Source organism: Chaetodon auriga, chromosome 1 (genome assembly GCF_051107435.1).
Source record: "Chaetodon auriga isolate fChaAug3 chromosome 1, fChaAug3.hap1, whole genome shotgun sequence".
NCBI classification, from domain to species: domain Eukaryota; kingdom Metazoa; phylum Chordata; class Actinopteri; order Chaetodontiformes; family Chaetodontidae; genus Chaetodon; species Chaetodon auriga.
Genome location: NC_135074.1, coordinates 3,868,877 through 3,884,091, shown reverse-complemented (window position 1 = coordinate 3,884,091; position 15,215 = coordinate 3,868,877). Strand labels below are relative to the sequence as shown.

Below are 15,215 nucleotides of genomic sequence, written 5' to 3'. Positions count from 1 at the left end.
TGAACGTTGTATAATCACATACACCGGTGAGACAGTATATTAAAAATTCATATCATAACAAAAATATACACCGGTATTCAGTGTAAACCGGTATACTGCCCAGCCCTATTTACGGCTATGCCACAGCTCCATCAGGTCTCTGCTGTGGTTTCAGTGACCACTGGAAGTGTTGAACGGTGGAGCATCTTCAGACACTGTGACCGTGTTGTGCCTGATCTGTCTAGCATCATCATCCTGCCAGCTTGCAGACAATTAAAAGTTCTCTCAGACGTTCTCCACGTTTCCCCTGTGCACAGTCATTAACCACAGCAGCTAGACCTTGAGAACTGAGCTGCACCCCCAAAGTTACATAACACCACCCAAGCTAAAGACCACCAGCACTTTTGACAACCTGTATAAATAAATTCTTTCCATATGTTCATAACTGGGGCATACACAATAACTGAAAGCTCCTCTTTAGAAGGAAAGAAGAAAAACCTGCAGAGCTGTGTGCTGAGCTGCAGCTCTTCTGTCCGTTTATTTTCAGCCATCACACAAAGGTTGTGCAGGGTTTTTCATATGTTTTCATGACACAGTCCCAAATCGCTTCACATTATACACTCCCATTCCGCTCAGTGGAAAGATGTCTGCTGATGTTGAATGACTTGTGGAACTTTATACAGCCTCTAATTGACATGATTTCTAGTGAATGAAATCATAGTGAAGTTAAACTATTCCTTATTCTGCCAGGGAACGTCTTGGAACCCCTTCAAGGATATCTGACATTCCTGTCTGCATTCTTGGATGGCCCCCAGACCCAACTTTGAGAGTAGTGGCAGCGGAGTGTTTAATGGGAGGTTGGGGTCTCCAGCTCTAGAGACACAGAGGTGGTTAGATAATTATACTAAATGTATGTACACACTGTATATGTATGTTCCTGAGGTTAGATGGATGAGGGAAGTGCCAGACTATAAATTCTTTCCTTTGCATTCATGTCTGCTTGGACTCAGTCGGTCCTCTCTGCTCCTGTCTTGTAGTCTCCTCTCCTCGTCTCTCCTCGCCTCTCCTTGCTTTTCATAAAAGCTTCCATTTCCTCCCCAAAACCACATGGTCTCTGGAGAGAGATGCAAACTGAGGCAGACTTTATATCCATTAAGAATCAGCTCCACATCCAGAGGAATTCACAACATGACTCCCTCCCCACTCTCTCTCTCCCATGCATTCTTGGTACAGCAGTAGTTCAGTCTGCTTGGATGGAGGTAACTGTGTCATATTGCATAAGAGCCTGGAGGAGGAGAAAGAGAAAGAGTGACTGAGCAGCTTGTGGGCTTTACCTGGTGATGTTGCTCTTTGGTTATTCATAGATATGTTTTTATGGCGTGTACAATCAAATCATCTTAGAAAAAGAATGTGACCTAATATCAAGAGAATGGACTTAATAGTTCAACAGTCGTCTTAGTAAATGTTTTATGCAGACGGAAGTCCTGAATATAAGCAGAACTTACATTCAGTAAGTTGGTAAGTCTCCAGGGCACCTTTAACCCTTTAAGCCCTCTGCTGGCCTTGCTCAGTTTTTGTCTTTTTTGACATTGCTATGCAGGTCATTTTAATCTTCAGAAATGTAATTAGGTTGTAAATAGTATTATACATGTTCGAGGACATGTTTCATTTTAAAAGGTTTTGTTTACACAATCTGAAGTTTACAATTCTCTCCCTGTTTGTCCACAGGTTTTAGTAATGGCTTTTTGTCACTCAGACATTTCTTCCAGCATTAGTCAGACAGAAAAGGACATTTAAGGAAAGAGTCACAATGCTGAGATATTTGGCATCTCTCTCTGTCTCTCTCTCTCAAACAGCTGAGAGTTGAAAAATAATAAAATGAAAGGACAAGAGCCCTGTTTTCATTGTGGGACAAAGATGAGTGCATGACCACTGATAATTTCCAAAGTGAGTTTTTGGTATTTCAGTGGATTTCAGGTCTTAGACATTTTGAGAATAGATATATAGACTGGACCTCTGCAGTGGTGATTTCATCAACAAGAGCAAGCTAACTTGCAGCAATAATGGAATAATGGTAAACTATTTTAAAAACTCTCCAACTTGTAGATGGCATCACATTGGCATCAAACTAATTCAAACTTTTACTGTTATTAAAGCAGGAACGCCAATGAAACAGTCTGCATTTATCTATAAATGAACGAATGATTCTCAGTGTCCTGATGTTCCAGTACTTTTTTTCCCCCGCAGTGTTTCATGTTTTAGTCGTGAAGTTAGTCATGGTGCAAATGCTGCTGAATTTTATGCTTGATGTACGATCATGTATTTTTACCAATATACAAATTAACTCTTCAAGCCCCACCAAGTTTGACACTCTGCACCATCCAGACAACATGATTTCCTGCTGACGTTGGTTTGCTGTCATACTTCACTCTTACTGGCGCAGCTGTGTGACTGAGAGCAAATTAGTCAGCACAGCTCATTTGTCTCATTTATATTCCACTTCACTCAGCTCTTCACTCTTTGCACTGCTGCACATACATGAACGAAAACAGCAGGTGGTCTTGGAGACGACCAGACAGTCTGCGCATCCAAGACCTACCACTTCACAAATGTCGTTGCACTAGTGGATAAAATAGGCCTCAGGTGTTTCTGTGCTGCATCACTGATGGATTTCAAAAACATATTTTTGCCATTGAAGCATTAATTAATGACCATTGTGAGAATGAGGGTTCTCCAAAAAAGGCCCTCCATGTTTATTGTCACTGCACCATTCCCTCAAATGGCATTATTCTATATCACTGTTTGCCAACTGGTCCAGCCTCAGGGTCCAGATTAACCCTTAGACATTAAATCAGACTCCACACATAGGCTCAATCAGCACCCATTCATATCACCCATAAAAGTGCTTTTCTGGAAAACTTGAAAAAAAATAAGTAAATAAATATGTTTCTTTTGAGGTTGAACAAAATGCATGCAACCTACAATTTGGAAATCACTGCTCTACATCATTGTTTACACACTTCAGCAACATTCAATCATTTCTAGCCTGATCCTTGGAAACTTGGAGATCTATAATGTTTTTTGGGTTTGACTAAAAGTTTAGCTGCACAGCATGAGTTCATAATGACTTTCTACATTCATATAGCTGTGGGGATCCATGTAATGTGAATTGTGTATATATACACACACATTAAGTCCTTTAACATAACTTGAAGTAAGGTTGTCTTTTTGCTACTGTATGTGTTTGGGCTGGTTGGGAATCTGGGGGTGATTAGTGAATGGGATCTGAAGAGTAGTGAAAGAATGGGTGACAAAATGGGGTTAGTGGTGGTGGCCAGAGAGAGAAAGGCAGGTCACTGTCAAGATGGTAGATTGGAGGTATGTGGAGGGTGAAGTAAACAAGCTACAGGTCTGCATGGCAAGGGATTTATTAATCATTCCATCCAAGCCCTTATTAAATCCAGTGTCTTACATCTGCACTGTAACAGGTTGAGACCCAGATGATCACTGCAGAGTCCATGGTGTGATTTATCAGTCAGCCAGTGATGGTGAGGCATGTGGTCTGATCCACACTGCAAGAGAATCTGAAAAATGCTGGAACACACTCCAAATCATCTCCATCAATTTGCATTCTCTTTGTAGGTTAGCCATTCAACTTTTTTGTTCCAAGAAATTTCAAAATTTTGTCTGTTAAAACTTCCAAGTAGCAGTAGTAATCTGTGTGTTTGCAGCATTACGTGTGGTCTGCACGGTTTGAGTTTCTCCCTCACAAAAGTATCAATTGTGGAAAAAGAATACATGCAGTCCCTTTTTGTCCTGACCATTGAACTAAGAGAGTTTTTAATTATAATTCTTAGTGCCGTGGCGGGTTCTGTCCTGTCTCTGGTAATGAAATTCCTTCTTCATGAATGGAATCTGAGACTGTCACCTAGTCAATGGGAAAAGCCCAAAGGAAGTTAAAGCAACAGTGGACCGTAGGCATCCGTTTCCTTCATGGCTGGAGACCAAGTTAGTTACCTCTATTCCTGAGGAGACACTTTTATAAGGGCTTCCCTCATAATTTCCTCTGAAAAAACATGCAGGAGCCAATTTCCTTTTTCATTTAGTTGCACCATTTCTACTTTTTCATTTTTTGGTTTGCAAATAAATGCATACAGAAACTAAACCAAATAACTTCAGGGATGAGGGTTCATTCATCATCATCATCATCATCATCATCATCATTCATTGTCCATCACGGTCTCAACAAAAAACTATGTACATTTGAAGCACACCACTCTTCTCCGTTCTTCCTCTGCTCTTGCCACCCTGCCATTTGCCCTTTGGCTCATATCATGTCAGACCCGCCCTCTTGACAACCAGTGAAATGACATCTCGAAAGTCCAATGCTCAAATAGCCCTTCCCACTGCAAGAACTTAAGCTAACATAATGTAACATGAATTCATTGCCAGAGGTACTTCCATTGTTCTCCGCCCACCATCCATACGAACACACGTGAAAATGTGTATCACATGACCACTCACATACACTGGGCATGTGCGTGCCAGTGTAAACAGGAAGCACATTGTCCGGATAGGACAACAAAACACAACGCAAATGACAAGGCAGGGAAACGTGGCTGCTCTTGTCAGAATCTCTCCAGATAATACTGTTTTTATTCAAACACTTACAATAGTAGTGTTGTTGTCTTTCTTTTCCATCATTTTACAAACTCAGATACTCCACAATATCATAACACGTACTCTGAGTTCACCTTTGCCAATGATGCTTATAGCCTACATACACATGTACTTAAGTTGGGCTACTTTTTAAACTGCATTTACACCAGAATCAACTTTTCTCTTTAATGTATTACTGTTGTACCAATTTACAGTACCCTTCGTCCAGCTGTGCTACTAAATGCTAACAGAAAGACAAGAATTTAGCTAGTAAGGCTACTGCTAAATAAGAAGTGCAAAATGGCTGAACACATGTACAGCAGGCTAGCCAAAGCTATGACATACTAGCAAACTTTCAGACATTTATGCATCAAAACAAATCCACTATTCACACACATACACATATTTCTGACTGACACAACTTGTTGAGATAGTCCAAACACATTAGTGGTTTGACAGAGTCTTCCCTTGTCACTCAATGTACAGGCTACCTTTCTTAGTAGGTTAAACTGGTACAAAAATGTTTCACAAAAGTAACACAGCAGTTTTCTCTGAGCCTACATGAGTCTGATGTACCTAACAGTGTTCACTCATACTGGTAGACATTCATCTTGATTCATCATGAGGATATAACTGTGTATGCATCATGGCTGTTATCAAAGTAATACAAGTTATGTAAGAACAAGGTCTTATGTTGAAAAAGCTAGTGCATTTTTCTGAAAAGAGTTTGCTTTGTGACTCTCTTCTTTAAACAACACTAATTACTTCAGGCCTGAGTAGCAGCAGCAGCAGCAGCAGTCCAGTCACTGAGGCATTGTTCCTCCACAAAGTACTGAGCAAGCAGTCATTTTTCCCCTGTGGTGCTGGGATTGGTTTCATAGTTCAAAGCACTGTGTTATTTGTCTCTGTGTGACTCAAACACATACTCTCTTCCTTCTTATTACAAGCGTCCCCCCTCCTGATCATAGAGCAGCTCTCTGATCCCTACTGGGGAGTTTCTTGTTTCTGCCTGGGTGGGATATGGTATCAACTTTTATGGGCCCACTAGCTCTGAACTGTCTTTTGTATACGCTGTCACTTCCAGACATGAATTCTGTTTTTGTGGTACTTCATTCTGAAGTTTGTGTTCAGTGTCTGGTTCTTCCTTTGTTCAATATCTGTCTGTTTGAATTGTCACCTGGTTCCCCAAAGGACTTTGGTGGCCAGCTGACATGTGCTGGCCTGTGCCTTATGTGTGTGTTCCTGTATTAAGTGCAGGAGATGTTAGTTGAGGCTGGCAGGACTTGATGAAATACCTAACATACCTACCCAAAGCCCTCAGTTGTCAAACTATAACACTTAGAGGAGCAGATCAGGAAAGGCAGCAGATCAGAAGATGCTCATATTACTGTCTTCTTTTGGAAGACATTGCCAAACGACGTATTTTGTCATTGAGGTTGGACTTCCAGAGTTTTTTCCAGCCATTTTAAGTTTGACTTGAAAGTCTAGCGGAAGCAAACATCCCCAGGTGAATAGTTGCATTCATGCATAGTCAGCATGGAGCCGAAGTAAACTTACTGGCTGTGGAGGACTCCATTTCCACCAGGGGTATTAAGTCATCTGGCCATTATTTTGGTAATATTTCAGTATTTTCTCTCTCAGGCAAAATAACATGTAACATTTAACTTGTAATTTGTTTCTCAAAGCTATTTTTAGCCATTTTTAGTGAGACTTACATATGGTTGCAAGATTCAGTAAGCAACGCAAGTGTAGAGACTCGTGTGAGATAAAAGGCTTTTGTACACTACATATACAACAATACATAGATTATTCTGGCCGATTGGTTCCCAATGCACTGGGGCCCTTATTTCTTGGTTTGGAGTCAGTGTCTTGGGTGAATCCATAATGCAGTGTTACAGGGAGCCCTCACTCTTCCTGCGTTGTCACAGGCATGTCAGAGCTTCCCAGAGAACAAAAGATCTATCAGTCACATTTGTGCACTCATGAAACAAGCTAAACAGACACCACATATGTGAAACAATACAGAGCTCATTCCAAGCAAGAGCTTCTGCTGAGGTGGCTGCTGAATGCCTCAAGTAAGCAGTCCCAGATTGACACTGGAGCCCCCAGCTAGCTGAATCCATGGTGGAATGTTAAAACCTCTTAACAGTCTTAACAAGCCGACTTAATGTCAATAGTAATAATGACGATGGTGAGGAGGATAAAGTAGATTGATGCACTGGAGGACCTGAATTCAGTCTGAACCACGTATTTCAAGAGCACTTTCTTGTAACCAAAAGAGTATTGACTGACTCAGTGTCTCCAAAGTGGAGTGAAAGCGTGTCAAGTTCAAAAGTTGATGGCATGAAGTTTATCTGATTTTGATTAGTTAATGTTTTTATATGTATGCCTGGCATTTCTCCCAATGCCAATGGCAGACAGGAAGATGTAGACGCTGTCCGATGATTTCAAAGGCACTTTGTTTGAAGCCTAATTTTGTTCACACTGTTGGGCTCTTCGTGCTCTTTTTCCTCCCCTGGACTGGAGCTGGTCGTGTTGTTGTAGAGCAAATTCTTATTACAGTTTCAAGGGGGTTTTCAGGCCTTGACTGTTTTCTGTTTTTGGCCTTGCAGACATAGGTTGGTCAGTACTGAAGGTATTGAGGTTCTGTTTCCTGCCCTGCTCATACAGAGGTTTTTAGTGGCAGTGTTGTATATTAGTGTCAGCTTACTACCTGTTTCTGATACCTGCTGAAACAATACAATACAGTTGTCTGTAGACTGTAGTCCTCTGATTCTTGCCGTCATGCTTATTTTGGTCTTTGAGTAATCTGTGGTGTTTGTTGAAATGCAAAACATTTGGGGGCTGTGGGAGTCTGGTGCTCTAAGAAGACCCAGAGCAAGGCCCTGCAGTGCTCCCATACAAGATAGAGCATTAAGAATTGGTTAGACCCCCATTTGAGTCTTAGCTCTCAGTCGTTGTGGACTAGCAGCATTTTGGAATGATCCTGAGTGTGTTAGTGGAGGAGGATGGGCAAGATCCCCCAGCAAGCTGGTGGGCTTGACATAAAACTAGGTTTGACCCAGAAGAGATGGAAACAGACAGACACATGTTGAGGGACTGTTCCAAGCCTTCAGGACTTATCGAGAGTAATCTGCCAGCAGAGGTTTGCTATCAGACACTGCTCTGTCTTGCGGTTTACCTAATATTTTCTGACACTGTCACAACGTATAACTAGATATAATAGGTTTATGTCTTTCAATGCTCCTCAGTTTTAATAGTTGAATTTAGTATGTGCTGTGGTTTACATGCTATGTCAGATACTATTGTTCTCTGACAGGAAAGACAAAGCACTTGCACTGCAAAGTGAACCAGTCTGTGTAGCTGTGTTGCTATGCAACCTCTATCTAAATGCCTCTGTAAATGTTGCAGCTATGGAAAGTGTGCTAGGATAACCTACACAATCAGAGGCACTATTGAGAATTTCTTAGGTACGGACTGACTTGTTTTGGCCATTTGACAAGTGATATACATTCAGTGGTCACTTAATTAGGTGCCTCTTTACACATGCTTTTTAATACAAATATCTAATCAGCCAATTATATGGCAGTGGGTCAGTGCATATGAGCATGCAGATGTGATTGAGAGGTACAGTTGTTGTTCAGACCAAACGATTGTTGGTGCTTGACGGGGTGGTTCGAGTGTCTCAAACACAGCTGATCTTGGATTTTCATGCACAAAACTGTTGAAACTTTACAAACAATGGTACAGAAAAACATGCAGTGAGCTGCAGTTCTGTGTGGAAAAATGTCTTGTTAATGTGAGAAGTCAGAGGAAAATGGTCAGACTGGCTCAAACTTCCAAGAAGGCAGCAGTAACTCAAATAACCATGTGTTCCAACAAAGCCATACAAAAGAGCAACTCAATACATACAATACACAACACATTGAACCTTGACGTGAATGGGCTCGAGGAACAGAAGACCATGCTGGGTTCCACTGCTGTCAGCCAAGAACAGGAAACTGAGGCTACAGTGGGCACAGGCTCACTGATCACCTGATCAGAAAATGTGTACATTTTGTGAGCCCTCTCTCCCTCTCTTTCTCCCTCCCCTATTGAAGCTGTGCATGGTTCTGATAGATTGCCCACATTCACATTCTATGCTTATTTTGTGTAAAGAATTAGAATTAAAATCAAGAAAAAGTTACAAGAAAAAAAGACAAAAAAAATAATTAAATGCTGCATGTAGGCTCTCCGGTAAGCAGCAGATCACCCTTTCACCCAATGTGACAATCGAGACTGCAGTGGTAGGGGGACCTGTGCATACTGATGGCCCATTAAGTGCCAACAAAAAGGCACACTCTAATGCTAATGATGTGTTCAGGCTGACTGAGGACGAGACTGTAGCCTGTCATTACACTGGCTTTACTTTTTACACTGGACCAAACAATACTGGCATGATGTCTCATTGATGTCTCGTTCTCATTCTACACTACAATTCTACAATTTCCCACACATAATGCTTTGCTTTTTCATGCAGGTCTGTTAGATAATGCATCCTTTGGTGCTTTAATGGCAGAGAATAGAAGTTGTAATCAGTAATAAGAGCAACAATAACCTGTATTTATTTTCTACTGCATTAAACAACTGTCTGTATCAGTGTTTTACAAAATGCTTCGGCATAATGTTTTCATGTCCTTATAATATGATAATAACAAGCTACTCAGTCACAGCAGTGGGAGTAGTGTTTATAACCTTGGTCTTCCTGTCTGTCTGTCTGTCTGTTTTTGTGGTAGGGAAGAAGAAGGAAAAGATGTCAAAAGTGGGTGAGGATGGTCGTGGAAAGAGGAACGCCATTCGTCTGCATGACGCATACACTGTGGAGACGTTGGTGGTGGCAGACTCAGATATGGTGAAGTACCACGGCGCAGAGGCGGCGCAGAGGTTCCTGCTGACTGTCATGAACATGGTAAGAATCCCAGTATAGAATCGGCACTGTTTAAAGCGTTCACTCAACAGACTAGCACGTTGAAAGGTTTTCAGAGGTTACTAAAAATTTACTCTCTTACTTAGTTTTTCCTTTTTTCCAACCTTGATTCTCACTTCTGCTTAAGAATACTGTTCAGTTTCAAGTAACAGGGTGATGATAAACATTCTTGAAGAAACACATTCAAATGTGAAAGGCTGGCATAAAATGGTGAGCTTGTGGAAGAAATGTGTTAAAAAGGGGTGAACTGCCTTTGGCAGAAGGCAAACAAAAATACTCAGTTTGAGGCTCAATGCAACTGATGGCCAACAAAAATAAACTGAAGTGATGCCTCTTGCTTCTAATAGACAGCCTTAGTGATTCTCTCTAGAGTTACCTCCTTTCAGTCCGGCCAGTGCGCTGCTGTCTGATGATGGTGGGTCCACAGAGTAGAGAGGATGGAGAATAATCTGATGCTGTGGAACGGGTGAACTATGAATTTGAGTTTTTGACTCATTGCAAGGGGTTGGCAAGCTTATCAATGATCGCTCAGAATGGACTGGGCCTCCCTGGGCTGGATGTAGCTTAGGGGCTGCCAGTTGATGATCACTGATATACTGTAGACAGTATAAACAGTATCAGGATTTTGGTATGATGTTTTCAGTACCACATTCCCTCCGTGTATACTCAAACATTGTTTCATTGCTTAGCTGTGGTGGAGGGATAGTAGCACAAAGAGGGAATTTTGAATTAAAAACACTAATTTAGGAAGATACTCCCTTGATTTGTCTCACTCCGACTGCTGGTATCTCATATTAACTTGTCACTAATGCATTTTTGCACAGAATGAGGACTGAGGACTTCATCCCCTTTTTGAAGGAGGAATGAGGAGCAATGGGGATGAATGATGGTGGTGACCAAATACATTTTCAGTGGACATATGGGCATGTCAATGTTGTTTTAAGACCTCAAAAACTATGAACCTTTCCTTTCATCATCTGGTGTTGATGAAGTACAAAGTTGAAAAATAGGGAGTTACAAGAGGATAAAACCCAATGGAACATCAGCCCTTTGGTCCTCTTTAATACAAATGTGTGTGAAAGGCCAATTGTGCTTTATCTGTTTAGGTTAAAAAAAAAAAAAGTGCAAAATAAGTGCAGTTTGCCTTTTACACCTATGGGACACTCCATGCAGTGTGTTCATGCCTTCTTCCATTGGCTTGCTCACTCAACTGTTGCGGTGTTGTAGTAGCATTAATACACCACATTACAAGCCTCCCTGAGATAGATGCCCAGAGCAAGAGGGAAGCACTCATATCGAACATGTTGTGCACTGACACTGAAAAAAAAATCATACTGTGTGTTGCTCAATTATCATTTCTGAATGGTATCATCATCTTGATTTCTCTTTTCTCCCCTGCTAGTTAAATCGGTAGAAATGTTGTGCCGTCTCTTGCAGGTCTACAACATGTTCCACCACCAGAGTCTTGGAATCAGGATCAACATCCGTGTCACCAAGCTGGTGCTGCTTCACAACCGCCCAGTAAGCCTGACTTTCCACCCTCTTTGACCCCTCTTTAACTCTCTGTCGACAACCTGTATGTCAGCAGATGCTGCCTCAACCTTTGTGTGTATGAGGAAGGTCATGGCCCTCAGGAAAACAGCTCCCTTTTTTCCCTTTAGAATGCTCTGTCCTGTGGACTATGAAGTAAAGATTCCATGTCCAAATTAAAGATCCTAAGTCATCTATGTACTGACAAAATCAGTTTCTCAATTTTGATTTGATCCATGAGAGGAGTTTTATCTGATATAATGCAAAGTATTCATGCTAATCTACTTTACGTGAATACTTTGGTTCGCAGACATGTGAAAGCTTCAGAGTACCTGAAAAGGTTTGCAAGGAGTTCCTGCACTAAAAAAAATGCTTGTACACTCTAAATTGTTAAGCACGGGCAACAAACCCAATGACATAGAGCACACTGATGCTTTTAGCACCCATCTGTCACTGTTTAAAGTTTTTAAAGCTTTGAATAGTTCTGTGAACAATGCAAATTTAACCCTCCAAATATGTTGACCCATTCCCACTTTGAAGTTGTCTGTAATACCGTTTACCCGATCTGTTCCTCCCTGAAATTCTAGTTGTCGCACAGATATATAATAAAATATTGTCTTTGTTGTGACTGGTTTTATGCTGCTGACTGGTTATGATTGGCCTGCCAGGGTAAAAATGACCTGTCCCAGATCTAACAATGAAGCAAATCTAGCCAAAGACACTAAAAAATGTGCTCCAAAACACTGAAGGTTGAAACATGCTTCTACACACAAACATGAAAGTAAGGGCATCCAGAGACGTTAGGTGTTTTTTTTTATACATGTGCATTGTATAACATTCAACTTGTATACCATTAACAATTTTTGGCCATGACATTGGCATGGTCCTGTAGACAACAATGTCAATCTGTCAGTCCACCACATTGGTCCAAACTGACATAATAGCTTTTAGATAGACTGCCATGAAATTTGGTTGAGACAGTCATGGTTCCCAGATGATGAATCCTAATGATATTTTTGGCGTTAAAAGAGAATGTCAACTATCATATATTTCATGTTAACACACCAGAACATGCAAAACACTATACCTGTTTAGCATTGGCAAGTTAGCATTGTTCTTTTGAGCAGGTTAGAATGTTGACATTAAGTCTGTTTGACTTGTAACACAATGAATGTATTATATGTTTCCAACATAATCGGAGGGTTGAAGCTAAAACAGACACTGTGACCAAGTACCAGAAAGGATGAAGTTCACCTGTTCTGAATCTGTTCTTCAGGAAAAGCTAAAGGTGGGGCATCATGGAGAAAGGTCTCTGGAGAGCTTCTGCCATTGGCAGTATCAGGAGTTTGGTGGGCCGCGGTACCTTGGCACCAACCACATTCCTGGTGGAAGGGATGACATCCCACCAGTGGACACTGCTGTGCTGGTCACCAGGTATGTAGCCAGCACTTCCTCAGATGAATGAAAGGTGATGAATGATAAATGTATTAAATGTGGTCTCAGCTCTCTTGCTTGGACAGCTGCTTTCATCTTTGATGCAGTGGATCCCCCTGCTAATACAAATACAGCCAAATATTTGTCAAGTAAGAATGAGAGGTTGAGGCAACAATCAAGACTGTGATTTTAAAACAATTAGTTGTGCAGCCAAAATCGACAGTGTCTTTGATTGTCGGACAGAAGAAGCATCCAACCTTAAATCCCTGTCCTGTTCAGGACTCAGTGGAGTCTCATGTCTTATCATTCCTTCCTCTGTCTGTCAGTGAGACAGGTTTGTTCTCCATCCTCATGCTTCAGTCCCAACAAGGCAGCCTCTGGCACAACATGACACATTCCTAATTTAGGATCAGCTATTATTACCTGCTGTAACTCCAGGGAGGGGGAGTTATGGTAAAAGGAATCTTTTTGTTTAACTGAATACTCATGTCTGCTGTCAGATCGTATCCTGTCGTCTCTGTCTACGAGGAGAAGGAGGAGGGCATGGACAAAGTGGCCTTTTGTTCTTGAGGTGGTTTGTTATAAACCTGATCCCCCTGACCACCACTGCTACTGTCATAAGGTGTCCTCTGTGAGGACAGGGGTAGTCAGGACCGACATCAATGTTTGAATGGGAGGAGAGGGATGCTGCCAGCAGTAGTCAGGGGGAGAGCGAAGCGGCATGCAGGCAAATTAAAGCGTGTCACAGTGCTCTCAGGTTTCCTGCTGCGCATGGTCGCTCAGTGGCCTTTGTGTGTGTGTGTGTGTGTGTGTGTGTTTGTGTGTGTGTGTGTGTGTGTGTGTTTGTGTGTGTGTTTGTGTGTGGCTGAATTACTGTACTGCTGTATCTGGGGAAGGCTCATATGAATGACACAACTGCAGTATGTCTCTCACAGCTTACAGTCTCTTAGAGGAGATAACAGGATATTTGATACTGGTTTCTGGATGATTTCATGTCACATAGAATGTATACATACCAGACTGCACATGATTGGACCTGTGCTACATGTACTATAATAGCAAAATACCCGAGATTTGGTTCAATGAAAGGTTGATATTTTACATGATTTGTGAAGAAATGACTCCATGCAATGTTTGTGAAGCAGCAACACACATTTGCACAGTTGCACATATTCACATAGGGAACTACCCAGAACAACTCCTGAGTCACTGGTCGTCAAAAAAAAAGGATGACTCACCTTAGGTCTAGGATTTGATTTTGTGCATTTTACAGTTTTCTGACATCATGGACCACGATTTGCAGATTAATCAGTAATGAAAATAACTCAGTTGCAGCCTTACTTTACACATTTACAACCCTCTGTGAGGCTTTGAAAGGAAGTTTTTAAGTAATGAGTTCCAGTTTCGTAATGCTTATCTTAAAGCCACACCAATCACTATTCACGTGGCTGGAGAGATGCCAGTGTCTGTCCACTTCTTTGGGCTGAAATATCTCAAAAACTGTTGGATGGATAACTTTTTTTTACAGACATTCATGCCCAGACAATGAATCCTACTGACTTTGGCGATCCTCTGACCATTCTGTGGTGCCACCAGCATTTTACTGTAACACTTTTGTCTCAACTGCTACTGGATGGATAACTATGGTCTCGATATTATCATTTCCATGTTGGAAAGAAAGTGAATAAGTGCATTTCCCCAAATATTGAACTGTTCCTTTTAGTGTCCCAGCCCTGTACAGAAACACAAAAGCTATGAGAACAATGAAAAGACATATCTGTGTGTGGGGGCCAGATGCATGTCGATTAGCTTGTGTCTTGAGTTTCAGACTCAATTGGTTGGTTTATCCATTTATCATCCATTCAACCATCCATCCCGCTTATCCTCTTTTGGTTGTCAAGGCCTGAAGCCTTGTTGGAGCCTCGTTGGCAACACAGACAGATATTTGAAAGTTAACATGGGTTACATCCTCATGTACAATTTCTTTTTTTTAAGAAGAGCAGTTTATGATTCTACAGTGGATTAGTTTGTACCTACTTTGCCTCTTGACTTGCCATATGTAGGGTTTCTACTTTAGAATGTCTTCCATAATCTGTTTTCTAATACAGCATTCCTTTGTGCAACTCATTCAACCCTGTTTCACCAACTTTCTTTCCTTTCTCTCTCTGGATCCTTCCCTTGTTCTCCCCTCTGCTGTGCATTTTCCACGTGCAGCTGCAGCCCTCGATGTCTGTTTATCCCAACTCATTCCAAACAGGCGTCAGATCCACTTATTGTTGCTCCCACATCCAGCTGATTTGGCGCTGGAGTTTAGGAAAGTGGCCAACACAGCCTGCCGCTCACCAGCTATTAGACAAGGACAGAGTTGAGTCACACAAATAGTCTCACTTAGTGTCCAGGAGTTTATGTTTGAATGGATGATAGATTCACGGTATTAAGATCTTATTTAATCAGGTTTTCTGTTTTCCTTTGCTAATGATTTTACAATGGCATGCTGAGGTTGTAGAAGTGTATTAATTGATATCTTGATTGATCAGATGACTATGTGTAATGCCAAAGGTGTCAATTAATGCTGACAAACCCACATTATCACCAACTCTACAGTTCTTCTCAGCTGTAGGGAAGTTGTTAAGCCTCTTTCAGCTCG

General features: G+C 41.4%; 1 protein-coding gene across 1 annotated transcript in view; it reads left to right on the top strand.

Moving 5' to 3' along the window:
* adamts17 (ADAM metallopeptidase with thrombospondin type 1 motif, 17) overlaps positions 1-15,215 on the top strand; it is a 118,227-nt gene that overhangs the window by 12,713 nt on the left and 90,299 nt on the right. Inside the window, exons 4-6 of the mRNA XM_076730170.1 lie at positions 9,414-9,586; positions 11,042-11,125; positions 12,411-12,568. Of these exons, the coding sequence (XP_076586285.1) occupies positions 9,414-9,586; positions 11,042-11,125; positions 12,411-12,568 (415 nt within the window). The remainder of the gene's footprint in view (positions 1-9,413; positions 9,587-11,041; positions 11,126-12,410; positions 12,569-15,215) is intronic.